This window comes from Grammomys surdaster, unplaced genomic scaffold, assembly GCF_004785775.1.
Source record: "Grammomys surdaster isolate TR1022 unplaced genomic scaffold, NIH_TR_1.0 363, whole genome shotgun sequence".
Classification (NCBI taxonomy): domain Eukaryota; kingdom Metazoa; phylum Chordata; class Mammalia; order Rodentia; family Muridae; genus Grammomys; species Grammomys surdaster.
Window position 1 is genome coordinate 3792642 of NW_021604782.1, and position 27997 is coordinate 3820638.

General features: G+C 37.0%; 1 protein-coding gene across 1 annotated transcript in view; it reads left to right on the forward strand.

Annotated features, from left to right (window-relative positions):
* Fsd1l (fibronectin type III and SPRY domain containing 1 like) overlaps positions 1–27997 on the forward strand; it is a 63640-nt gene that overhangs the window by 17338 nt on the left and 18305 nt on the right. Inside the window, exons 4-9 of the mRNA XM_028779965.1 lie at positions 1565–1666; positions 7473–7495; positions 11309–11430; positions 21484–21693; positions 23589–23687; positions 27866–27995. Of these exons, the coding sequence (XP_028635798.1) occupies positions 1565–1666; positions 7473–7495; positions 11309–11430; positions 21484–21693; positions 23589–23687; positions 27866–27995 (686 nt within the window). The remainder of the gene's footprint in view (positions 1–1564; positions 1667–7472; positions 7496–11308; positions 11431–21483; positions 21694–23588; positions 23688–27865; positions 27996–27997) is intronic.

Here is a 27997-nt window from a genome sequence, read left to right on the forward strand (position 1 = left end):
CTGCTCTAGCACAAGCCCAGGCTTCCTTATGGCTGAATAACATTTTTATAGGCCATGCCATCACTGCCCGTCTTCTCTGTGTGGCCTCTGAGCTGCATCTGCGTTGTGAGTGGTGCTGCACTGTGTGGACAGGCAGATACATCTGAAGACACTCCCTTCCGTTTTTTCCATCAATGTGCTGATCACGTGGCAGCTGCACTTTTAGTTTTCTGAGGTGCCTCACACTCTGTTCCTCACTGCCCACACCATTTGAAATCCCACCAGCTGTGCACAATGATTCCAGTTGTGATTCCAGTTGCCCATCCTTAGCAACATCTGTTTCCTGCTGTTTTGTTTTGGTGACAGACATTATAAAGGCTATGAATCTATTTTTGTTTATTTGATTGTTGGGTTTTTTTTTTATACAGGGTCTTGCTATGTAGATCTAGCTGTACTGGATTTCATTTGTAGACCAGGCTGGCCTTGAACTAACAGAGTTAGTTATCCAGTTGCCTCTGCCTCCCAAGTGCTGGTATTATAGGCATGTACCACTGTGGTTGGATATGAATCTGTATTTTTGATATGGTTTTGATTTCCATTTCTCTAGTGACTAGAGAGAGAGATGGAACAGTTTTTGTGTGCTTGTTAATGTCTATATATTTTCCTTGAGGAAATTTTTATTCATTTTTTATGTTTATTAAGTAACTTATTTATTGTTTTAAAGTTACAGGCTTTCTTTATGCATTCTAGCTATATTTTTATTTTTGCTTTCAGCATGGCTGTACCAGAATTTTGAAGCCAGCCAGGGGTTATGTATATGTTAAGCACATGCCCTGCTTAGCTTCACACCTAATCCTGAGCTTTGGATATTAACCTTTGACAGATATGACTTGGAAAGTTCTCTCCTATTCTGTATTTTGCCTTTTCACTCTTGGTTGTTTTTATTTTTCTTTAAACAAGCTTAGGTTAAGTAAACATTATCAAAAATTTCAGTGTTTATTACAGAAAGTTGCTTTCTGCAAATAGATGATTTTAGTATATATTATAGTCTTCTGACTACTCTAAGAATCTTTAAGTTAATTTCATCCCACTTACTTATAATTGCTTTATTTTTTCCTCTTGTTTTAAATTATGTACTCAATACTCTTACTTCATGTAATTAAGTTTTAAAAATATTTCTGTGTGAGCATATGTGAAAGTGAGATGGACAGGGTGTGTGTGTGTGTGTGTGTGTGTGTGTGTGTGCACGCGCGCATGTGTGAGTGTGGATCAGATGGCATCTTTTTCAAGTCACTTCTTTGTCCACTGTGGGACAAACTCGTATCGTCACACTTGGACCACAAATGCTACCATCCACCCGGCCGTCTCTCGAGCCCTGGTTAAGCTGTGTATAATAAATTATAGAAGAGGCAGTTTTGTCATGTATATGACTAATGGTAATTATCTTTTTTCAGTAGCTCCATGAATGCATATTTATCCAATTAGTCCCATCTCTTTAAATTTATTATAGCATATATTTAAGATTGGCTTAAATAAGATTGCAAAGTACGTTATGATGACCTGGGTATTGTGCTTTTTCCTCTAGAGTCAGCTTAGTCAATGTAACAATGCCCTGGAGAACTCTGAAGAACTACTAGAATTTGCAACAAGGTCATTAGATATTAAGGAACCTGAAGAATTTTCAAAGGTAAACAAAACAAAAACCAAGTAAACAGACAGACAAATAGAAAACCCTATCCTAGTATACTGAGGCGTATTTTTAAAAGTATTTTGTCATTTTTGATGCTGAAAAGGGCTTGGAGTTTTGCTAAATAAAATAAATACAAGATGTTCACTTATTTCAAAGCATCTACTTTTGTAGTATGTATCTTTGGGGTCAGGAATTGATTATTTTAGTTCTGTTTTTCTTTAATGTTCAATTTAAATAAGCCACATTTTCATATGCTTATAGGCAGTTTGTTTTAGCCGCTCTTCAGTACTTGAGCCAGGGCATAAGTTTCTATAGGCCTACTTGAGATGCTTAGTTACTGACAAAATAGTGTGGATAACTTTGAAGTACAATTAGTAGATAGTGGTGAATTTTTATAAAGCTGTGGAAAACAATTCTTTTAGTCATACTATTTTTAAACATACCATATTAAACTCCTTAAGTTGGGCTAATATAATTGGAAACAACAAAAAATAGCCTTTGGTAAAACCATACAGTGATTCTCTTTATACTTCTTTATCCTCAAGTTCTACTATTTTAAATTGTCTTGTTCCTATTCCTAGCCTGAGATCTGGATTTGAAGGGCTCCACTTATCAGCATCATGTGATCTGATGATAGTGAACAGTAAAAACAGCACAGATGTGGTAGGATTCTAGAATGTACTTCACCTTATTTTTTGAATATTAGAAGTTTGGTTGATAGTAAATATATGTGAAAAGTTCAGATGAGATATGAAGGTAAATTATTCAGGTAAATATCAGGTGTGTGAAATCATTAGGTAAATAGCCAGAATTCCACCAACTCTGGTTTCTCCATTACTAGTACTTAGCCTGCAGAGCAGTGCTTGTTTCCTCTGTCAAAATTAAAATTCCTCTTCTTACCCTGAATTCAAACCTTAAACTCTTCCAATGAAAAGAACTGGCCAGAACAATTACAAGTCTTGGACCAGTTGTCAGATTAAAAGGGAAAGAGTGATTTCTTACCCTTGAGTGCCCACAATGGAATAATAGCTCCAGGATACTGTGAAAGGGGAACAATGTCTTCTGCATTTGATCACAGATGAAAAAAGAAAATGGGGCTTATTTCCTTTTTCTCACTCACAGTAGCTTTCCCATGGAGTACTGCTCAGGGTATGTCAGTCTCTTGAGCATTGAGAAGAGCAGATGAGACAGGGAGCTCAGTCAGTAACCTGCAGACCAAGGCTGGGAGAAGGTCCTTCTTTAGGCTGGTCAGGAATGCCTGGGAAAGAGAGGGACTTTAACAGAAGCAGGCTTTACCTTTGACCACAACTACAAATGAGTGAAGTACTTATTAAACATACCTTAAAGTAGGCCTTTTATTTGTAAGTGTTGGTGTCTTAGAGAAATGTAGTCTCCTGCTGTACTAATGTGCCTGGCTTTAAAGTTGTAAGGAGTACTGTACTTAGTTTCAGACTATTTACTTTTAGGTGAGCATGTGTTTATTTTAAGCGTATGAAGGTTTTGCTTGCATATATGTATGTGTACATGTCCTGTACCCTCAGAGGCTAGAAGAGAGCATCAGATGTCTGGACTGGAGTTACAGGGGTTGTAAAACACTTGTGGGTGCTGGCACCTCAACCCAGGTCCTCTGAAGAAACAGCAAGTCTTTATTTACCACTGAGCCATCTCTTCCAGCCCTGATCATATGTTTTGAAAAATACTACTTTTATAAAAAAGATTAAATACACAAACATATATATGGATATGTATATATACACATACACAGATATATGCATATATATATATGGAGAGAGAGAGAGAGGGAGAGAGAGAGAGAGAGAGAGAGAGAGAGAGAGAATATGTAACTAGTTCTTTTCCAAAGGTCTTAAAAAAAGGGTGGGGCAAGATTTTCCTCTGTAGCTCAGACTGGCCTGGGACTTGGCTATGTAGACCAAGATGGCCTAAAGATCACAGAAATTCTCCTGCCTCTGCTTTCTTACATGGCAAGGTTAGTATTTTTACCTAAAGGAAAAATAACATTTTGAGATACCCCCCTTTTTTTCATTTTTTCATCCTGTAAGGGGGTGGGATATTAGGAAGAAATGTCTTTGTCAGAGATAGTAGGTCCCTGAGATTCAAGCATTAGGAGCTTCACATCCTGGAGTCTATGTCTTGTGGCCTATGATGATGCTACATGCCACAAAATGAGTATTTTGAAATATACCATAAAAGGTATGGATTATCTTTTGGATTTATATAAGAAAAAGAAGCCCCAAGAAGAAAAGATAAAGATTGATCTGACCAGAGCAGCCAGGCTGGAAAATACAAATGAAGTCGACTACCACAATATGTGGAAAGTGGAGCAACAAAGGAAAGGCTGGAAGCCTCTGCAGGGAGCAGGGCCCTCCTCTGATGGACAGATGAGAAACTGATGAAGAGAAGGTGAGACGAGGAAGCCCATGTGCCCACAGTCCATGCTCAGAGAGAAGCAGAAGGATTAAAAGTTATTTGAACTGGCACGAGGAAACGCATTCATGGACAAGGCTGGGCTACTGTAAAGGCCACATCAGCACTGAGCTGAGAACCGCCCTTTGTTTTTCAATGTTTGCTGTGAGAAAGCATCACTTCTTCCCAACACTGACAACTCTGCTGTAGTTAGCAAAGGCACTGCCATTAAAGTGAGTTTGACATGGGCCTTGTGGCTCAGGAAGTAAGATTATTTGAGAAAATTATCCCAGGTTACCTACAGTCCTGAAAATGAATGTGTAAATGTAATCTTAGTGGTTTGACAGTGGTTCCATATTGACAACCACAAAGCAGTCAGGAAATCTACCATTACAGTGATGTTTCTGAGTACGGCCAAAGAGCCAAACAATGATCCTAGCCATCAAAAGAACTATTCTGTAAATTCTTATGAAGACAGTCTAGTCTTATTGTTGTTTATATTTGCCTGTTCTGAGACAGGGTTTTGTGTGCATACCAAAGTATCTTTAATTTATTCCATAGCTGAAGATGGCCTTGAACTTGCAATCCTCCTGACTCTGCTGCCCGAGGGCTGGGATTCCAGGCACACACCATCATGTTCAGTTTAAGCTGTTGGAGCTTACTTAGGGCAGTATGCATGCTCGGCAAGTACTTTACTAACTGAGCCACACCCGCAGCCCCTGGGTTTTTAAAGTATATAGAAGCCATAAGGTAGTCAAAATGCTGGATACGTTTACAACAATTTCTGTACCTTTTCATTGCAGATTAAAAATAGGTTAGGCAAAGATCCAGTTTTGTTTATGTTAATTATGAATAATTATTTGTAATTACTCCTCTACCCTTGTAGTTCTACTTAAGTAACTTTGGCCTAGGGTGACAAGTTCCTAAATCTGATATATAAAGGATTGTGATTATTAATTTAAAAATCAGAGGCTACGTGTACTAGCTCGGGCATGTTGTCCCAGTACTTGAGAAGCTGAAGCAGGAGGATTGCTGTGAGTTTGAGGCCAGTCTGTACTATAGTATGAAACTCAGAAAACAAAACAAGAAAGTTAACAGATAAAGGGAAGAGAGAATGAGACACATTAGAGGAAGGAAAGGGCATCTCCAATCCAAACACAGAGGTGAAGTGTTGGCAGATGGGATTAGACAATAGAAATAATGATGCTTTCTGGAGGCTTTCCAGTGCTGCACTGCACAGTAACACCAGAGGAAGCCAGGCACTCACCCGGTGTCCTCTTGGTTGGCCGAGTGGAGTCATACAGATTCAGGTAAATATGATAGAGCAGAATCCTGGAAAATTCTAGGCTTTGCATTTCAGAGATACAAAAATTTAAAATTATCACTCTTGTAATTAAAGCAGAGGAATGGAAGTATATAGTAAAGTATACTTTTTAGATGACTATCTTTGGAAGAAGAATTTCTAGAAAAATATAATTTATTCTCTACTTAAAGATACTTCTTAAAGTTGGACCATTCTAGATTCTTGTAGAGGATAATTTCTCATCTTCTACATCTATAGGTGCATGTAAAATAAATGTGAACCTAAATCAGACGACAGAATGTTCAATGTGTACTGTCTGTGAACACACAGGACAGCAGTTTCTCGTAGGCTGTTTGCTTTCTCATTTGTTCCTTTTCTGTTGTCTTCACACACAGTATGGTAGGTGACATGATGCATCGATGCTCAGTCAGTAGTGATGTTCCTATAGATGGGTCATGTGAGGGAAACTGGCAGTTCAGAGCCATCAGGAAATAAGATAAAGCAGGAAAGCTGAGGAGATCTGGAGTCCTGCTGTGTACTAGAGAGTTTGGGTAGAGAGAGTCGGTAGGCAAACTGCCTAAGCCTGGAATTAATTTACCTACCCAGGTGTGCTCAGCAGAGGTTTCAGATCACTAGGGTTAGGGAAGGCTGTTTCAGTGACACCTAACAGCACAGAGAAAGAAGAACGTAATACATATTCTCTGTAGACAAGCAAACTTCTGAGAAAAGTAAGAGGCACTGAGTTAATGCCTTTAAAACTCATAATCTGATATTCTTTTTTAAGTGAAGGAAGAAAGAAGTGAAGGGGTAATAACAGCAGCTTCCTCTGTATGTAAAGAAGTGTTGGGTACAGAGGAGAGTCCTTTTCCTTTCTGAATTTCACGTCTATATGAAAATTATTTCAGTTCCAGCTGCCATGGCAGTAACTTTCAAAACTCGTGTAATAGTTGGGTAATGTAACATTCCTTATAAAAGGGACTGTGCCAAACTAGGTTCATGACCTAAGGAGATCAGAAAGCCACCACATTGGATTGGCTGTAGTATGTGGACCTTGAAAAGGGCTTTTTTGTTCTTAAAAGCATTAAGAACCCAAATCCCTTAGTAGAGAAGTAAAATAATTAATATCCAAGGTCAAAGCCTTAATCACTTGTAATGCTGGAGCTGGAGCATGTTACAATCTATTTCAAGTCTTAGTTCTTTAATTTAGAAGATGCTCAGGCCTAACTAGTTTGAGGGTATAAAAATGGCCTGTAGCAAGTAGAAACGATGCTAGGATTGAAAGAAGAAACAGAATTTACATTCAACTGAACTCAGTTAAGCATTACTGTTAGCAGGCTGAATGCTCGCAAAGCAGCTATCTTTGTCAGCTGTAATTGTTAACTGTGCTTCTTAGCATGGAAGAAAGTCTTTCGTTGTATATATTACACTTAATTCATATATAGAGACAACAGCTTTGTGTGTTTTCATTGTTGTTCTGTGACTCTATAGTATCAGGTAATGACCATGAACCGTTTCTAAACTTGTATTTTCATTTTCTAAAACCAAAAGCAGAAGATATGTACGATATGTGTAAGTTTATAGCTTTTCTGAACCTTCCTTTTAAGAGATGTTCTCTCATCCGTCCTTCTCTGCATCTCTACTATTAGAACTCATTCTTGGGAGTGAAGGCTTCTAGCGTTGCAGTCTAGTTTTGTATGCTAGCAAGGAAACTTTCATATGCAGAAGAGCTGTTGGGCTGTAAGGAAATTTAGTTGAAGAATGTATCAGACTGATAAAAGTGTAGGCGTATTTGATAATCCTATGTTCAAAAACCACAATTATTGTTCCATGAAGCTAGTTGGAACATTAAATTTTCCTACTTTTGCAGTGATTGATATAGGGGTCTGGATTCTACTGTGGTTCTGACATTATCAGGCTTACATGAACTATATAAATTTCTTGTAATTTATGTTTTTGATGAATATGAACTAATCTATTGCAGGGTTTATATCCTAACTTTTCTTGCATGTCGCTGCCATTGAACTTGCATGAAAAGCACTAACTACCTTCTTTCTCTTCTTCCTGATTTGCTCCAAGGCTGCCAGACAGATCAAGGATAGGTATGGTATAAAACCTATATTTTTTTTATTTGTCAATATTGAAGTCAGAAATGAAATTCAGAAGCCACTTTTCTTAGAATTCTGTTGATTAACATAACAAAACATGATAACTATGTACAAAGTAAAGAAAATGTGCTCTGTATATCATAGAATAACTGGTAAACTTTTTAAAGTCACATTTTAAGTTGTGGAAATTGCATATTTCTAAAAGAATTTCATTTCTGGTTTAATACAATAGTTAGTTTTAGTTTTTAGAATAGTTCTTAATTAGTTTAGTATTGAATATCGATCTATTTTGAATGACTTAAAAATGCATCCTGCTAAGATGCAGTGTTTGCTGCTGTTCTTAAGTCTAAGTGGATCTTGTTTTCAGAGTGCTGCCTGGTGTCTTCAGTTGATGAAGCTATTCACTGCTGTCCTGGTTAACACCTTGAGTTCTCCTGTGCTGTTCTGGTGCCACCTCTTTCTTCTTCTCCTGCCTCTACTATCTTGTTTTTATACTGAGGAAAGCACTTAAGGAAATCGTTAAGTAGTTTGGCTTAAAAAGGTGTTTCTCATTGGCAGTCAGGAACATAAAAGGGCAGTTAGCCCTTGCTGGAACAACAAATGTGTGTGTTAAAGGGGCTGAGGTAACACTTGGATTGTGTTCACTGACTTGCTTACTACTCACTGAGCCTTGTCTATAGTTTATAACTTAAGGCTTTTTAATCTCAGGATCATGAGATTCTCTGACAGGCACAACTTTTGAGTCTCTTCAAGTCTAGATCAGTTCATTCTTTATGAGGAAACTCACAGAAATACTCATTATGGATTGTGTGAAAACCAGTGTCTGTTGTTAATTTAGAGAATTTTTTTTACTGTATTTTTTTTACTGGTTGTTTGATGGTGGGAGGATAGGGGGTGGTATGGAGCAAATTTACACAGAGTCAAAGCAAAACTATTGTCCTTTTTTGCAGATTTTATATTATGACGTGATTAGTGTTGTGGTTCATTCTTGAAAGTGCTGAATATCAGAAGGTCACTAGAGTTCTGTTGTTTTGGCTGGTTTGTTTTGTTTTGTTTTGTTTTGTTTTTTTGAGTTTTTTTTTTTTGTTTTAAGAGATGGATTCTCACCCTGTTTCCTAGGCTGGCCTTGAGTCCAGAGTTCTTCCTGCCTCAAGTCTCAAGTTTTGAGGACTGTAGTACTCCCTGCTGTCCTCAGTGAATGAATTACTATGTGAGGAGTGGTGGGTAAGAGGAAAGTCTTTGACAAAGTAGATTTGCTTGCTGAGATTTTCCAGAAACAACTCTCTCTTACCCAGGCTAGATTATTACTCCTTACTAGCTACTCCTTTACACTTCACTGTGCTTCCTGAGCTTTCTGGCCAAGAAATCAAATCCTAACTAGGTTTTGGGCTGTCTGAAAAGAAACTTAAGAACTATCTCCTCTTCGTTTCAAGGTTCTGTTTCTGTGCTTTCTCAGCTCTCATCTTTCTTCTGATCCCCTCTGTTCAGGTTTGTCTGTCAGAATTTAATTTTAATGCCAGCTTTTACAGCTTCTCTCCTCCTTGGCCAGCCTCTCCATGTGATTCCATCAGTATCCCGGAGTCAGAGTCCGTGTTTCTTCTTTGTTTGGTTTAAAGCTTACACTGTTCTCTTTGTTCATTTGGCTACCAGAGCATTTGCTCCTTGTCTGAAGAGTATTTCTAGGTCTTAGCCTATTTTTTAACTTGATTAAATATGCTCATCTGTTTTGTAATTATTTTCTGGTGACCATGATAACACTGGGAGGAAAGAGTCTTTTAATTCAACTGCTAATATAAGAGATAATCTGGGAAAATCAAATTAATAAAAACACAACAAATAGCATGGTTTGAGACCGTCTTATCAATTTTGGATTTTTAGTTTGGGCTTTAAGGCTGACTTGTAATCAATATATTATGGATTTTTAATAATTTTTAGTCAGGGTAAATATAGTCAGTTTAAAAATAAATTTAAGTTTTTTGAAAATATTGTCATACATATGAATAGATTCATGTACTTTTTTTGTTTGATTTTTTTTTTTCTGAGACAGGGTTTCTCTGTGTAGCCCTAGCTGTTTTGGAAATAGCTCTGTAGACCATGCTGTCCTCAAACTCAGACATCTGCTTGCCTCTACCTCCTAAGTGCTGGGATTAAAGGCGTATGCCACCTCTGCCTGCCACCTTCATATAAGTTTTTACTTTGACTAGAAATTATTCTTATTTTTTCCTATTGTAAGTGAGGAAAAAAAGTGCATTTCTATTGCATTGTGAGGGGAGCATTCTTTTTGTGTGTGTTCCTTTTTGATTATGTCAAGTTTTTGTAGATTTTACTGGTTTCAGATTTAAAATTCTCAAATCCTCAGCTTTTCTCATCAAGCAATAAGTTCATTAGTTTTAAAGAAACCAGTGAGGCTGAAACACATCTGTTGAGCATCTGGAACTATCTCATCTCAGTAGAGTGCTTTAGGAACTCCTAAGTCAGAAAATACTCAGGGCTCTACGTGTACAGCTGAGCCTTCGTCCTGACTCTTCACCAGTATAGCCAAGATCTTAGTCCTTGAGAACCAACAGCTTGTGCTGTATATTTGGAATGTGCAATGCGTATTTGGTTTCTAAAGCATTCAGACATGTAAGCTGCCTTCCCATGAGCTGATTTATAATATATCACTTTCTTCTTGCTAAAGTAATTTCTGCTTGTTCATTGTTGTATTACAGTGATTACTTCAATTTTTTAAAAAATGAAGTAAAGTAACTAAATATAGCAATAGCTTTTCATCAGCAAGTTTGCCATCTTCCATCTGGTTGACCTCTTGGTAACAGGTCCAGTTGGCTAGGCCTGGTGTTCCCTTTGTTCCTGTAGCTCTATTTATATTGTCTCTCATACCATGTACTAGGAAGAGAACATTGATGAATAGACATCTGTATCTTTCTTTCTCCAAGAATGTTACAGAACTGACTGTGATATTTATAGACATTTACTGTGATGTGAAAATATTGAAATTGATGATTAACAAGTTGTTTAAATACATTTATTTTCTCTTGTGTGTGGGAAAACCATTCATTTGGATAGCTGAGGGAAAGCAATTACAAACGGGCACAATTAAGTGGATTTCCTTTCTACAGCAACATAGGAGTTTCTTTTAATTTTCAGGTTTTTTTGCTAAGAACTTCCCCCATTCTTCTGATAAAGTAATATCTGATTTGGTTAGATCTTTATTTTGTATTTTACTTCACATTTATCTGAGTGTTTATTGAACACTTCTTAATTCTATGACACACAGATCTACTAGGCTGTTTCTCCTCGTAAGCATCTTTGCATGCAGTCGATGCTGAGAGACGGGAGTAACATCTTGATGGTATGGCACTCACGGTGAAGGATCTGAGTTCTCTCCTTTGTTGTTTGTGGTCTTCAGAAGATTGCAGTATGTAATGCCAGGTCTGCCTTTGTTGAGAGGACATGCTGTAACAGTACCTGGGAGAAGGCTTGAAACAGGCTCATGCTTTGGTGGAAATGAGTAAGCCTAGGTACTAGGAAGTGAGAGTGGACACAGAGCTTCAGGTGAATTGGGATCTTGTATAGATTATTTATATTAGATATTGGTTATTGTGATATCTATGAAATTTTAGAAAACTGGATGGAATTTTAGCTTTTGATTTAGTTACCAAAAGACAGAGAAAATTTGTTTAACTGCCTGCATTAGAGTCTCTACAGTCACTTAGTGAAATAATTTTTATCTTAATCTTATAAATTATATAAAATTTGTTACTTTGCATTCATTTATTTTAAAAAGTATGTCTGTGTTTACCATAGAGTCACAATGGCTTCTGCCTTTCGCCTTTCTTTGAAACCGAAAGTCAGTGACAACATGACCCATTTAATGGTGGATTTCACTCAGGAAAGACAGATGCTGCAAACTTTGAAGTTTTTGCCAGGTAAATACATTATTACATGGGGACTTTCAAATGAAAAATATTGCAAGAGTTTTCTGTAATGAACATTATGTAAATATTAAAGAAATATAGTATATTTGACTTTAGCAAGAAGTAGTTACATTTGCTAACTTATTGAAAACAATTATTTTCTTGTAGTACAAATTCATCTTTAACGACAATAAGAGATAGCACATATTGCTGCTTTGGCAAAGAATAATAGTTGGTCTCAAGGCTAGACTGCATAGATTTGAATTTTTCTGTGTTTGTGCTCTCAAGAAGTCAACTAACCTTAGTCATTTTTCTACATCTTTAAAATGTAATGCTGATGTTCTCGATGCTTCATAGGGATTACCTGGATTGATTCTTCTGACACACCTATAACAGCAGTTGGGACGCATTTCACACTCTGTGAATGTTTATTGCCAGTCTTGTTGCTGTTATGTTTAGTGTTCAGCATGAACTTTATCTCCATGATAGTTTGGTAACATTGTCTTAGGAGAGAGTTAGTCTAACCATGTGAAACTCCATCACGAATTATCACTTGTCTGTGTATAACAGCCAGCTGAGGTTTTTGTTAGTGTTCTTTGAATCCTATCTTTGTATTTGTAGTACTAAGTAGTATTTTTATTACCAAGTAATTCTATCAGTTGATACATAAAATTGTTGAAAAAATGGTAATTTGGGAATTAAGAATCCATTTGAAAGTGAAATTATACTTACATGTTTTTGTGGGGTTAGTTTATCTGTGCTTTTTGTTTGTTTGCTTGCTTTTGAGATTGGCTGGTTTTTGAATAGGAAATACTAATTGCACAAACATTCCTTCTCTGAATTTAACCTAGTCTTAAAGACTAATTTAATAATCATAATGCTGTAAGAGATCCCAGTGAGGGTAATGTAGATGAACTAACTTGTATGGTAGGAATTATGAGCTGTAGAGGAGAAATGTAGACGGAACGGTGAAAGGACGGAGTGCATCTGAGAGGAGAAAGGTGTCAGTGTGTGCAGGGGTATATACTCAGGATTCCAGATAATCCCTGATCTAACAGGTTTGAATTGTAGTTTTCTGTATTAAACTGGTGCATAGTGATAAACTTTCAGCAGAGACCATAGTTTAAATGTGTTCTTTTCCTAGGTTGGCAGTACGCAGTCAGATGGGATATGCTCTTGTGATGGAGGGCAGCCGCAGGAAGCCACAGTTTGCAGGGAACCTTGTAAAGAGCCAGTTGTGTGCAGTGGAGCATTCTGTGTGGGCAAACTGCAGTGCACCATAGGCTAGGTTTATGACATGAATTTTTACATTAGATACTTTGAAGTTACGGTTGGCTTATGTGCTGCAAGCCTATCGCAAATTGAAGAACATCTGTGCTATATCATTCAGTTCACAGGGCTCACAGTTGGTGTGCAACTGATAGCAAAATGCAAGGAAACATTTTTAGAGTTTCCAGATACCAGATACTTTAAATGGTTTGCTGAGTTCAGTCTAACACTTAGGATTTCCTTGGGAAGAGACTGGATCTTATTTTAGTTTTGAGAACATGAGGTTTTAGATCAGAGTTCTGCTGAACACTTGTTAACTGAGATCTTACTCTTTGTACCTGCATGTTCACTTGTGAGCTCCAGATGCTACTTAGCAGCAGAACACAGCCTCGTGTGCACAAGACAGCACTGCCGCAGAAAGGGACTGTAAGTGTTCACTTGTAGAAACTAGAGTATGAGCTTAAACCTCAGGCTGGCAGGAGATCTCAACACTTTTTAAGAATGATGTTTTCTAAAATACTTATGGAAAAGAATTAAAACAATATCTTGAGTCTCATTGACTGTGTACTATGTACCATCAGTATAACTCTAGAATTTTACCCTTTTCATGGAATGATTATATATAAGCATTGACAATATCCACCCCAGGGAAAGAACAAAGAAATAGTAGCAACCTAGGGAGAAGACCTGTCCCATGAAGTCTCTCCACTTAGCCATTAGAGCTTCCTAAAGCTCTGTGCTGGAGCAGTGTATTGGCGAGCAGCGCTGAGTATACGCACACGAGTTGCTCTTTCTCAAGGCATAGCAGCTTTCTTTGCAAGACCAATTGCTTTCTGCATTACAAATGGGAAATGGCCAGACAAGTATCATAAACACAGTCATGTAGCTGACATTGTTTGGACATTTTTCTTCCTTAAATTGGCCATTCCTTTAATTAAACCTGGTGTTATTCCACTACCTGTACAAATATGGAAGCAAACATATATACTATACTGCTAAATACTTTTGCTTTGGCATGTAACAGTATGTGAGAGGTTCTTGTTGGAACTTCAGTTTCAATAATGGCTGGATAGTCTGAATTTTTCCATTTTTATTTATGATAGAGTATTGTGTGCAGGTCAGAGAACAGCATGCAGGAGTAGGCCTTTGTCTTATATGTGTTATATATCCTTGACATCTTAGTTTTTCTATCAGATCAGGGTACGATCTTTTTTTGCTGAGCAAAGACAGTATTTTTTATGTAATCATATATATATATATATATATATATATATATATATATATATATATGATTTTTCTTATATAATATATATATTTATAAATATATATTTATATTGGTACTTTCTTTGTATCTGTTATATTTTAATAGATAGTTCTTACTTAGATTCACCATTGCATGATTATATAAGTATACATACTTTCTTATCATTGATTACTTAGGTAACTAGTGAGTTATTAAGATAGGATCTCATTGTGAGGCCCTGGCTGCCCTAGGACTTGGATATAGATCAATCTGGCCTTCACCTCATAGGTATTTGACTACCTCTGCATCTGGAGCACTAGGATTAAAGTCATGTGCTATTTTGCCCAGCTCGCAGTGTGTTTATGATAATATTTTAAATATATATGTTATCTTATATACCAGTTTTAGGTTCCTAGGAATACTAAGTAGGAGCTGTGAAACATCAAAAATATACAAGACACAACATCCTCCCCCCATTGTCAGCATCCCACAGCAGAGTGGCACATTCGTTATAAGTGAAGAATCTCCAGTGATAAGTCATTATCACCCAAAGTCCATAGTTTATGTTGAGATTCTCTCTTGGTGTGATCCTGCCATTCTGTGCATAGCATACCTCTTCTGGAAAGTCACTGAAGTAGAATATTTTCACTGGTAGCCTTTACAGGTTGGATTCTTTTCACCTAGTAAAGAACATTAATTGTTTTTCATTTCTTTTCATGGCTTGATGCTCTTAAAGCATTGAATAAAAACCCAGTCCCAGTGTTCTATATGTACTTTACTTAGTTGCCTACTACAGGACAATTGAATTGCTTCTTAGTTTTGGCAATTATGACTATAGTTTAAAGTATGTATCTTTGCATAGATATCAGTTTTCAGCTTCCTTAGGTAGTTTCTGGGTAGTGTGATGAGATTGTCTTAGTTTTGTCTTCCAAAGAGTCTGTGATTTTGCCTTCCTACCAGCAATGAATAGGTTCCTCTTGCTCCACATTTTGCCACCAGTGATACTGTGGCATCATTTCATGGCAGTTGTAATTTGTGTCGCATCTAAAATAGAGCACTTGTTCAGATACTCAGTCTCTGTTGTTTCTTTGATGAGTTATCCGTTAAAGCCTTTGGCCTTTTTTTTTTAACTTGAGTATGTATTGTTTTGTTTTCAGTACAGGTGTCATTCACTATGTTGTTCATGCCATAAACTGAAGATTCTCCTGCCTTGGACTTCAAGTACTGGGATTATAAGAATGAATTTACATGCTAGGCTCTAGTATTTAATTTAGCTAATCCAGCTTAACACATTTCTTTAACGATCATGATTTTAGTGTTGTATCTAAAAACTGTCACCAAACCCAAAGTAATTTAGCTGTTCTGTGATATCTTCTAGAAGGTTTATACTTTCATTATTTTCCTTTTAGGTCTGTAATCCTAAAAGCTCATTCTTGTGAAAGAATATAAAGTCTGTGTCTTAATGTCTCTTTTCCTCCTCTTCCTCTTCTTCCTCCTCCTATTCCTCCTCCTCTTCCATGTAAATATCCAATTACTTTTGTTTGTCCATTTTATTATTATAGTATTTCATTATATATTATTTATTCCCACCATTATGAAGGATCAGTCATATTTTTCTGGGTCTGCTCCATAAATTTGTTTGCTTTTTCTTTGATCAACATTACATCTTGAGTTCTGTAGCGTTAAAGGAATTTTAAGTCAAGCAACTTAGTTTTCCAGCTTTGTCCTCAGTGCTTTGTTGGCTCTTACACATCATTTCCTTCTCCATATATACAGAATCTGCGGAAACTCGCAGAAGAACTTGATGGGATTTTCATTGGGTCGTATTGAGTGCTTGGACCTAGTGGGAAGAACTAACAGCTTAGACAGTGGAGCCTTCCTGTTGACAGACATGGGGCATCTCCGCAGTACTGCCACTCTTTAGGTTCACTCACTGGAGTTTTGCAGTTTTCTTCATACAGATCTCAGTGTGTGTGTGTGTGTGTGTGTGTGTGTGTGTGTGTGTGTGTGTGTGTATTCACCCCCCTCCTTCCCTTCCTCTTTGCATCTGTGTCCTCTCCCCTTGGAGATAGAGACTCCAGGTTGCTGACCTGAAATTCACATGTAGACCAGGCTAACATCAAACCTATATATAGTGTTTCTCTTTGTCCCCAAATGCTGGGATTGCAATTGTGTACCTGGTTTGGTTATTGGTTTTTACATCCATGGAGTCTGTAGTAATACCTACTCTTTCATTTCTGATGTTAATAATTTGTGTCTTCTGTCTTTGGTGTTAACCTAGGTAGAGGCTTGTTGATTTTAATGATATTTTCAAAGAACCAGGTTTTGGTTTCATGAGTTTTCTTTATCGGTTTCCTGTTTTTAGATTCATTTATTTTTGTGCTATTTGTCATCATTATATTTTCCTAATTTTGTATTTAGCTTTTTCTTTTTATGTGTATGTATTTGTTTTCTATGAGTGCTTAGATTATTGATTTTTAGATTTTGATGTATTCAATCAGTGTTATTACTCCTCTTTAAAGCAAATCATGTTTTACAAATTTTCATAAGCTGTATTTTTATTTAGTTTAAAATGTTTAAAAATTTCTCTTGAGATACTGTGTTTACCCGTGTGTTATTTAGAAGTGTGTTGTTTAATATTTCTAAGTATTGTAATATTTTCCAGTTTAGTTAGTTGTTTCTAGTTTAATTGGATTGTAGACTAAGAGCAGATACTGTATCTTTTCTACACTTCTAACTTTGTTAAGGTATATCTTGTGGGCCAGAATGTAGTCTGTCTTGCTGAAAATCCATAGGCATTTCAGGTGATTCTGTATTCTTCTAACACTGCATACAGCAGAGCATAGATGTCAGACTTACAGCTGATTGTTGTTTAGTTCACTAATTTTCTGTGGTGGTCTGCCTTCTAAATCTCTCAGATTCTGATGGAGGACAGTTGAAGTTTCTAACTGTTCTGAATTTATGCATGTCTCTTTGCAGTCTTGTTAGTTTTTGACTGATCAAATTCTTGTGCCTTTCTTGTGGAATCAATACTACACCCTTTCTTATCCTTGAAAATTCCCTCACTCTAATGTCCAAAGTGTCCAAAATGAATGGAGTGAGACTCATTTTCCTGTCGATCATATTAGTGGTGTATATCTTTTCCTAATCATTGAGTGCTGTTACATTTAAGGTGGGTTTTCTGTATATAATGTATCAATGGCTTATGATTCAGACTCCTGATGTGTGTCTTTTAACTGCTGCGTGTAGATCTGTGTACTTCTCTCTGCCATCAAGCAGCCACTCCTGTAACAGATGTACATTGAGTTTCCTCTAACTGTATTTACTTCTGACCCTGTTTAAAGATAGCACTAGACACAGGTTGTAAGTTCAGTTCTTAGAATTTCTACTTTAGGCCCACTTGCAAACATGAGGCCTTTAGACCCTGTTAGCTGATAGGAAAATTGAGATTCCTGTTGAGATAATCAGTCTTCCCTAAGGGTGAACACATGCACATAGCACTAAGTGGATTTAGTACATTGTATTTGTATATTTAGATGTGAGTGTATGTGTGTCTGTGTGTAATATAAGTGTGATAATAAGAAAGAAGCCATGATTTTGAGAGCAAGCAAGGGAGGGCGGTATACATGGAGCGAATTAGAGGGGTAAAGGAGAAGAGGGAAATGATGCAATTATATTTTAATTTAAAACATCAAAAAGTTAATAAAGTAAAATTAATCTGAGATTTCCACAACCCTCTTTTTAGGGTTTTATGACTTGCTGTACTGGCTCACAAAACTCAGAAACTAACACTGTACTTACATTCACTAATTTATTACAAAGGCTACTTTAAAAGGTATAAGTAAGTGGCTCAAAGAAGAGGCATTAGGACGAAGTCTGGAAGGAGCCCAGGTACCAGAGTTCCGTCTGTCAGGATTTTGGTGTGCCACACTCCTAGCATGCATGAGTTCTTACAACGCTTTGCTTAGTACACCATATTTGGCTTCTCAGAAGTTCTCAGCCCAGTCATTTTAATGGAGACTTCATTGCATAGGTTTGATTGCCAATGAGGTTGATGAGGAGAATCTACAAGAGCATACCTTCCTTTGGGATCTCTCTGGACTGGAAAGGAACTATAACCTATTCTCTGAGTTTCTGTAGCCTGCTTTGATAAAGTGGTTATGAGTCAGTAATCATGATTAAAAACCAACATATATGTATCATAATGTCACATAGTCCTTTATATAAATGACATGGTAACCACAAACCCCAAAATCCTAAAGATATTAGAAATAAAGGGTGAAATGAAACCTGTTCAAAACATTTTTAAAATGGAAAAGTGAAGACAAGAAGAAACACAGAGCTGTAAGACAAGTAGAAAACAGGTGACTAAGTGGCAACAGTAACTCTCTCCTTACCAATAAGTAAGTGACTCAGCAGGAAAGAATGCTTGTTCATTTCTCAGAGGACTGGAGTTGATTTCATGCATCCATGTACTATCATCCCACCACACTCTATTCCAGTGCAGGGAATCCATGCCCTCCATTGACCTCTGTAGATAGGTATTGGGGTTCTCGGCTGGTAATGCACAGTTCTCTGGGCTTTGACAGATGTTTGTTGTTACATTGCTATATAGAATTTCCAGGAAGAATAGGTTCACTGCCTCCCACAATGATTTTACAGCCACTTGAGACTTCAAATATGTTTTGTTCAGTGTTTTTCCCGTTGGTTATTTCATCTACAAAGAAAATTTTGTTTCCTTTGGATATGTTTCAATTTTTATTTTCTTGTCTTGCTGGATTTGGATAAGACTTCTAGTAAAATTCTGAGTCGGGTGATGAGAAGGAAACCCTGGTTCTGCAATCTTGGGGTTAGGTACTGTGTTTCTTACCATTAAGTGCGATGTTAACTCCAGGCTGTTTTGAAGATTTTTTTTTCCTTTTACTCAGTTTTGTGTTGTTTGCTTTTGAGGAGAATTCTCTAGCCTCAGTCTCCCAAGAGCTGGGGTTCAAGGTGTGCATCATCAGGTACGTTACACGTATTGACCAGCTTGGAAAGTATTTATTTTATTTATCATATATGTATGAGTGTTTTTCCTGCATGCATGTATGGTGTATGTGTACCATCTATGTGCCTAATGCCTACAGAGGCCAGAAGAGAGGGTATCAGATGCCTGGGACTGGAGATAAGACAACTGCAAGCTTCCATGTGGGGCCTGGGAATAGAACCAGGACCTCTGCAAGAGCAGTAGCTGCTCTAAACCACTAGCCATCTTTTCAGCCTATTGAAAGTATTCTTTTTAAAGTTTCTTTTGGTTTCTACTTTGCTAAAAGTTCTTGTCATTATTATTGTAATATATTTTCATTTATATTAATGGTCATATCTTTATTAATATTATTGAAAATACTCATCGATTTCAAATGTTGATCGAGCTTTACATACCAGAATTGTTTTTTTAAATAAGGACTCATCATGTAGCCTTGTCTGCCTGTGAAACTCACCGTGTAGAGCTTACTTGCCTTGATCTCATGGAGATCTGACTGTTTCTGCTTTCCAGGTGCTAGGACTAAAAGTATGCACTCCATAAGAGGAGTAAATATTTTTACATTCCCACTTTAAACTTTACATATTTTATATATGTATCTATATATCATATGCAGACTTAAACAGTTAAGATTCATCTGAGTCACTTATCCAAGTTACAAAGCTCTAAAATCTCTTTTATGGAAAATAAATTGATTTATAGTCATACATGCTCATTGTAGCTCATTGAATTCATTCTATTTATTTATTTATTTATTTTTCCTTTTTATCGGTTGTTTTCTTTATTTACATTTCAAATGTTATCCCCTCTCCTGGTTCCCCCCCCCCGAAACCACCCATCCCATTCCCCCTCCCCTGCTTTTATGAAGGTGTTCCCCCCCTACCCACTCCTGCCTCCCCGCCCTGGCATTCCCCTACACTGGGGCATTGAGCTTTCACAGGAGCAAAGGCCCCTCTTCCCACTTATGCCTGTCCTTTGCTACATATGCAGCTGGAGCCATGGGTTGCTTTATGTGTACCCTATGGTTCAGGTGGTTTAGTCCCTGGGAGCTCTGGGTAGAGGTGGAATCTGGTTGGTTGATATTATTGTCAAACCCCTATGGGGTTGCAAACTCCTTCAGTTCCTTCAATCCTTTTCTCTAACTCCTCCATTGGGGACCCCATTGGGGACCCTGTGCTCAATCCAATGGTTGGCTGTGAGCATCTGAGCATCCACCTCTGTATTTGTCAGGCTCTGGCAGAGCCTCTCAGGAAACAGCTATATCAGGCTCCTGTCAGCAAGCATTTCTTGGCCTCCACAATAGTGCCTGGGTTTTGTGACTGTATATGGGATGGATCCCCAGGTGGGGCAGTCTTTGGATGGCCTTTCCTTCAGTCTCTGCTCCACACTTTGTCTCTGTACTTGCTCCCATGAGTATTTTGTTCCCCTTTCCAAGAAGCACTGAAGCATCCATACTTTGGTCTTCCTTCTTCTTGAGCTTCATGTCATCTGTGAATTATATCTTGGATATTCCAAGCATTTGGGCTAATAGCCACTTATCAGTGAATGTATGCCATGTGTGTTCTTTTGTGAATCCATTCATTTTAATATATCATAAAACTCTAGGGAGAAACACTTAAAAATTCTTAAGTATTTTTGAGAAACAAGGAAATGAGTTTTGTTTAGTATGTTAAAATTATTTTGTTAAGGTTTTTGAAACTTGATAAGTTTTATGTATTTATGGGGTATAGTGTGATATTTTTAAGTATAGTCAAATCATAAAATTATGATCAAATTATTCATGATCATATCATCACACAAAATATTTACCATTTGTGTTGGAAGCATTAAAAATATAACTATTTTGAAGCAGGAGGAGGGGGGATGGAACAGGTGGTATCTGGGTGGGGGGGAAATAAAGAAAGGGGATTACATCTGAAATGTAAATAAAATATCCAATAAAAAAAGAAAAAGAAAAAGTATATAACTATTTTAAAGCATATAGTAAATTATTGCCAACTATAATCATTTTCTTCTGCTTTGGAATATCAGAAACTATTTTTGTTATTTAACTTGATATATTTGTTTGTACCTGATAACCAATTGTTCTCTCTTATCTTCCCACTTCCTATAAACCAGATCTTTAAAATACACTAAAAACAATTTTTACTTAATTTAATTATTATATTCAAAGCTTGTCAATACCTATTTAATTTGTATCAAATAACATTTAAAATATATTTACAAATAACAAGCCATTCTCAATTATCTTTAGCATGATAGATGTTTGGAATTTACCTGTTGCCATCTAAGATGTTAATAAACCCAGAGTCTATTAGAAATCTTTGGAATGCAAAGATTTAGAATCTGGCAATAAGAGGCTTTGAAAATAATTATTTTGAATTTTCTGGGTTATCCTTTCTCATAACCTGACTCCCTTTTGAATATTTAAAAGAAGAAACAGCAGAGGTTGAGTACCGAGCATAATGAATGTTTGCTTAGTGTTGTAATATGTGAGAATTGATAGCCCCCTTTTTTTCCTTCTCTGCAGTTCCCAAAGCTCCAGAGATTGACCCAGTAGAGTGTTTGGTAGCTGACAACTCTGTAACTGTAGCTTGGAAAATGCCTGAAGAAGATAATAAAATTGACCATTTCATAATGGAATATAGGAAAACGAACTTTGATGGACTCCCACGTGTAAAGGATGAGCGATGTTGGGAAGTGATTGATAACATCAAGGGTACTGAATATACATTGTCAGGTAACAGGACAGCATTTCATGAATGTAATCCTTAGGAAATAAGTGGAAATAAAAAACCAGTTTGTTATTTTAAATGATAAAATTGTTTTATCAGCAAAATTGCTGTTTTTAGATATTTGCTATATGAATGAATTTTTGTTAAAATATCAGTAAAACTTTTAATTACTTAATATTTGCAACCTACTAAAATAGTGTATGTAAAGCAAATATAAAAGGATGTTATGGAAGCAATATTTCAGAGCCCTCTTTCCCCCTGCTTGCTTTCTTTGCTGTTTGTTCAGGCAGACTCTCCATGTAGCCCTGGCTGGCCTGCAGCTCACGGAGCATCACAGCCATCTTGAGCTCTGCCTCCAGAGAGCTGGAGTTAGGGCATGTTCCACTATGCCCAGCTAACCTTTCATTTTCATGTTTTGACTAAGTAAAGAAACTATTTATTTTTAAGTCTACTCAGACCTCCACATTTCAGGGGTACCATAACCACCATTGTTTTCTCTGCCTTAATTGCTTAGCTCCACATTAGCCCAGAATTGGGACTTTGCTAAGGCCTTTTTGTGTCAGCCTATTGAATGCTTTTTAGAAGGTATCTTAGTATAATGCGGTCTTTTCAGTGTGTTCTGTGCAGAGTGGGATACATCACGAGCTGTCCTATTGAGTACTAGTTCCTTTCCCGGAGCAGGCATTCTGTGTAGTAGACACGAAGTGCTTATAGCACACTACAGTTAATCAGCACACCACGTGTCACTTAATCCTGAATGGTTGGAAATAGTTTGTCATTGTTACTTTACAGATAGAAAACGGGTCAGTCAAGTTTTAAAGGTTTTATAGTTAGTAATATTTGGACTAAGAGTTTAGTCCAGGTGTAACTGCGCAAGTTATGTCAGTCTCTGCTTTATTTCATCTTTCGTGTAAAAATGGTATTTCATTTTTATAAAATTGCACTGACTGGTTTCGTTGTCAGTGTGATATACGCTAGAGAAGAAGGAGCGTCAGTTTAGGACATGCTTCCATGAGATCCAGCTGTGAGGCAATTTCTCAGTGATAAATGAGAGAGGGCCCAGCCCACTGTGGTAGTGGCATCTCTGGGCTGATAGTCGTGGATTCTATAACAGGCAGGCTGAACAAGCCATGGGGAGCAAGCCAGTCAGAAGCACCCTCCATGGCCTCTATATCAGTTCTTGCCTCCAGGTTCCTGACCCAATTGAGTTCCTGTCCTGACTTCCTTCGGTGATGAACAGCAGTGTGGCAGTATAAGCTGAATAAACCCTTCCTCCCCAACATGCTGTTTGGGCATGGTGTTTTGTCAAAGCAATAAAAACCCTGACTAAGACAAACATACATTTCATATACATATAAAAATTCCTTAGGGTATTTATTTTTTAAAGAAATGATGAGTATGCTGTTGTAAATTGTGACATCTCTTCCTTGAATGAAATGCTACAGGTTTTGGTTGTTGCTACTATTGCTGTCTTTGTTATTGGTTTGTTGTGATTTTATTTATTTATTTAATTAATTTACGTTCTCTGGAGATAGACTCTTGCTTTGTAGCCCAGGTTAAATGTAACTGTTGATCTTCCTGTGATGACTTTCCAAGGGATGATCAGGGGTGTGCCACCACACCTAGAATAATACCACCTCCAAAGAAGCTTGATATGGTACCATTTTATTAATCACTAGGTGGAAAATGTTGGTAATCGTGAAAATATTTATTTTGAAGAAAATATTAGATAAGTAATTATTCTTATTTTCATGCATTACCATTCATTTAATATAAATCTGTACTCTTCTCAAGTAAAGGGATTTCTAAGAAGGAAAAAATATCTCTTTGATGTACTCTCACACTTTTGGGAAGGAATTCTTTACTTTTTATGACAAAAAAACCTTTCATTGTATTTCAGGCTTAAAATTTGATTCAAAGTATATGAATTTCAGAGTGAGAGCATGCAACAAAGCTGTGGCTGGAGAATACTCTGATCCAGTGACCCTAGAGACCAAAGGTAAGATGGGTAGCCATGAGTACTTCAGCAGACAGCACTTACCTTCAGAAGTTATTCATGACTTTGTCAGAGTCATTTCCTGTGTAGCTGGACTTCCCACTGCCTAGTGCCTACCTCTGGCCTTTGCAATGTAAGAAGTAAGAGGCAGAGGAAATGGGACTATGGACATAATGATTTTCCTTAGATTCTTCCGTTGTGAAGGTGAGAGGACAACATGGAGGAATCATTTCTCTCCATTTGTGGATCCCAGAGATCAAATTCAGGTCAGCAGGCTTGGTAGCAGGTGCCCTTACCTGCTAAACCATCTCACTGTCCCGAGATGATGCAGTTATATTTGCCTCTGGGTGTTTAGTTCACATTTTAGGTTAGTAAATACATAAGCACTGCTGAAATGTGTCAGAATTGAAAATTAGCAACAAAGAAATTCCTTCTATTCTCCCCAAATTTTCTCCCAGTTATTATTGTCTCTATAGTTTATTAATAATTACATAGCACTCATGGTTTTTGGTCATTAAGAAGATCACTTTGATAAGCCACTTCTATATATTATTGATATCCATAATGCAAATGAAGAAAGTTGAAGTATGGTTATATTTACCACAGACCCTAGATCTGCCCTAGATGAGTGTTAGAATCTAGTTCCAGGATCTAGGCCAGCCTTTATTGAAGGCTTCTAACCCAAGTTATACTCTCTGAGAGTTCAGATTTATGAATGTCACCTCTTGTAACACAGAAGAATTTTTAGCTATTTACCAATTTGAAAGCCATTCTGCTAGATATCCTCCCACTTACAAGGTGATAATGGTCTGAGTGTACTTCATGAATTAGATGTACATTGTAGTCCATACTTGAGGCTTGCAGCATTCCACTGACTTCTAGTTTATTTCTTATACATCTAAATAGATACAAATTCTAGAAACTTGGTATTATCCAGATGATAACATAAACATATATCAGAACAAAACTAAGTAAGTGCTAAAATTTGACCCAGGCCCTGTGCATGGTAGGCAGGTGCTTGAGCATTCAAGGCCTATGGATTATTAATGAACTCAGAGTAATGTTTGTGGCATAAAGACCTAGAAAAGTTCTCATTTGAAGTAATCTGAATTAGTAAACAATTTTACATGAGAATTATACATAGCTTAGTGAAGAAATGTAATTACTTTGAACTATCTGTTATCAAACTGAGATACTAGTTTTTAAAAAAATGTTTCCATATTCAAAGCCTTGTCAAATTCCCGAGCAGATCATCTTTTCTGTGTGGCTTGAGCTCCTTTTGGCCCTTGTCAGGAAAGACTGCATTGCTGTCATTGTTCACCCTGAGGAGCCTCTGGTCTTTGCCTTGTTGCTGTCCTTATGTGTTGACTCTTTAGTGAGCAAGCTTGGACCTAACTGGGCAGTGCTATAGAGTGTATGAACGTTAAGTTAGAAATAAACAGTTGGCTGTTGTTTCCCAGCACAGCTGCTCCTTCAGCAGTGTCTGGATGTTACTACGCACTCTTGATTGGTCCTGGGCTTCACAGACAGAGATTAAGTTGATTCTAGGATTTCATGGAAGTAACCCCCTGAAGTTAGCCTAGAGTAAAATATAACCCAGTAACAGTGATTCTGATCATTGGGGAGTTTGAAATAAAATTATTTCTCATGTGACTAAGGATCATAAAATTTCTGGGATTATTTTGTAGCATTGACATGACTATTAATGAAAACATATGCATTGTAGAAAAGGTCCGGATTTTTAAAAAGTGACCATTGAACACTTGTTTACTAAGTTATTTGGCTAGTTCCTGCTATTTTTGACCACCCAGTACCAATCGGTAAACCCACAGAGAACGGAGGGAAGAGGCAGTGAAAATGAAATAGCTCAGATACATAAAACTATAATTCAGCCAGCATTGTTTACTTCTGTCCCTTTAATCTGTGTAGCATTATTTCTTCCCATATAAAATTTGTAAAAGTGATGAGTACTATAAGTTTCAATTATATTTTCCCCTCCTTTCTGGTAAGATAAATGATATTACTAAATAACAGAACTTATTATTCCAACCTCAAATCATAGTGTCTGTGATTCAGCTTTATAGTACAAGAGACAGGGGTAACTTTCAAGGAAGTGAATCATTTCTCAGCCCCTGGTCTCTAGTCTTTTTGCTTCTAGTGTGATCTCTGTCACCTTAGAGAAAATGTGTGACTTAACAGAGGTCGTGTCTGTTAAAAGAAAGAGACTAAACATGGCATACTTGTGGAAACCTATGCCCTTTTGATTGGATGTTTTGGTATTTTGTAAATTGGTTTGAGGTGGTGCCTTTTCCTGCTACCAAGGTGCCTGGTGGCTCTGAACTCCATCATAACAAATATTAGGGAACAGCCTAGGATTCTTCTTTCTTTTGACCTTAGGGTTTTAGTAAGCTATGGGCAATGGATGGCACTTCCATGTAAAAGCCAAGTTTTCTTTATTTTAAAAGTATAAATGCTCTAGCTATATAATCTAATGGCTAACATCTAGGGGATGCCTGCGTTTCTATAAAACAGTTGATTTTGGAAATGCCTCAGTGTATGTACCTATTAAAGAATTCTGTTTTCATTTTGCTGAAAAGCTGCATTCTTCCTCTGTTTACTTCTGCTTAGATGCAGCTTTTGAAAGTGATTGACTTCCTTGTGTAGTGTGACATTTAGTAGAGCTGTGCAGTCAGTAGATTCTTATTCAGATGTTTTATAAGTGAGACAATGAACAATGCCTGTGATGCATGTTGAAACTGAAGTACTCTTTCCAGAATCAGGGTGAAAGGATCCACTGGGCCCTATGTGCTTATCTTGTTTGATGATGAATATTTCACAAGTTTATAAATGTCTTAGCTAATTTAAATAATATCTTTAAGCAAAGTAGTGTACTGTAAAGAAAATGAATATTTCTTTTAATCTACAATTACCAAAATTTTGAACTTTTAGCAGGAGATATAGCAGGAGCAAATGAACTTGTAACTAAGTAGGTGATACCTTGTAAAGTAGTTTGGGAATTTCATTACAAAATAGAAGAAACAGCATTGTATAGCTGTTGAGTCACTGATTTTAATGATTTATTTTCTCAGTTTCTAGAAAGGGAATCTAATACCATATTTCACCAATTTCCTCAATTATAACTTCTAAAGATTTTAAACAGTACTTATATGTATTATAGTTTCATTGCTGTAAAGAGACACCACAACCAAGACAACTTATAAAAGACAACATTTCATTGGGACTGGATTACAGTTTCAGCGTTCAGCCCATTTTCATTATGATGGGAAGCATGGCAGTACCCAGGCAGGCATGGTGCTGGAGAAGGAACTCAGAGTTCTCCATCTTGATTCAAAGGCAGGCAGAAGAAGACTATTACTTCAGAGACCTGTCTCCACAGTGACATACTTCCTCTAATAAGGCCACATTTCCTCCAATAAGGCCACACCTCCTAATAGTGTCACCTTGCATGGGCCAAGCATATTTAAAGCACTACAATATAATTCTCTAAAATATCAAATAATATGAAAAGCATGGTTGTTTAATATTTTTGTTTGCTTGCCTTATTTTCATTAGATGTGTTTTTCCTCTACTATGTCAAACAAGTTATCTGTCATCTGACTCAGTTCCTTTGCTTATGTTACCAGGGCTCCAATATATTCATGCATCCAGTGATGGCATGGCATTCAATATATATCATTGGAACTAATGAGAATTTAAGTGTGAATTTGTTAATAGTAAAGCTTCAGAGAGAATACTTGTGCTGTTTTTATATTATCATCTTATATACTATATTGCTTTTTCTTCCTTTATAATTCTACCAGTTCTTCCCATTTAGTCAAAACAATCCACCAAGAAACAAACTGATGACTCTAATACCATGAAATTCTGATTATTGTATACTAATGGAAAATTCAGCAGAAGTAGAGATGCTATTGGCACTTCAAGTTCACTGTACTTGGTTAGTGTATATGCAGAGAAAAAAATAATTGGATAGATGGGATTTATAAGCTACAACCAAAGGATTGAGAGGGTTTTTTTTGTTTTTGTTTTTTGTGCAAGGGCTAGGGATTGGAACTTTTTTCTCTGCACACAGAGTTGGCTTGCTTGAGTAAGAAATAACCTGACGGGTATGTTTCAGACAGTGGAGATGGCTTATATTTGTTAAACATTGTCTTGGGCAGCACTTAACTTCAGTCTAGATAACTCATCATCCCATTTGAACTTGAAAGTGGAAGATTGCTGTGTAGAGTGGGATCCCACTGGAGGAAAAGGCCAAGAAAGTAAAATTAAAGGAAAAGAGAATAAGGGCAGGT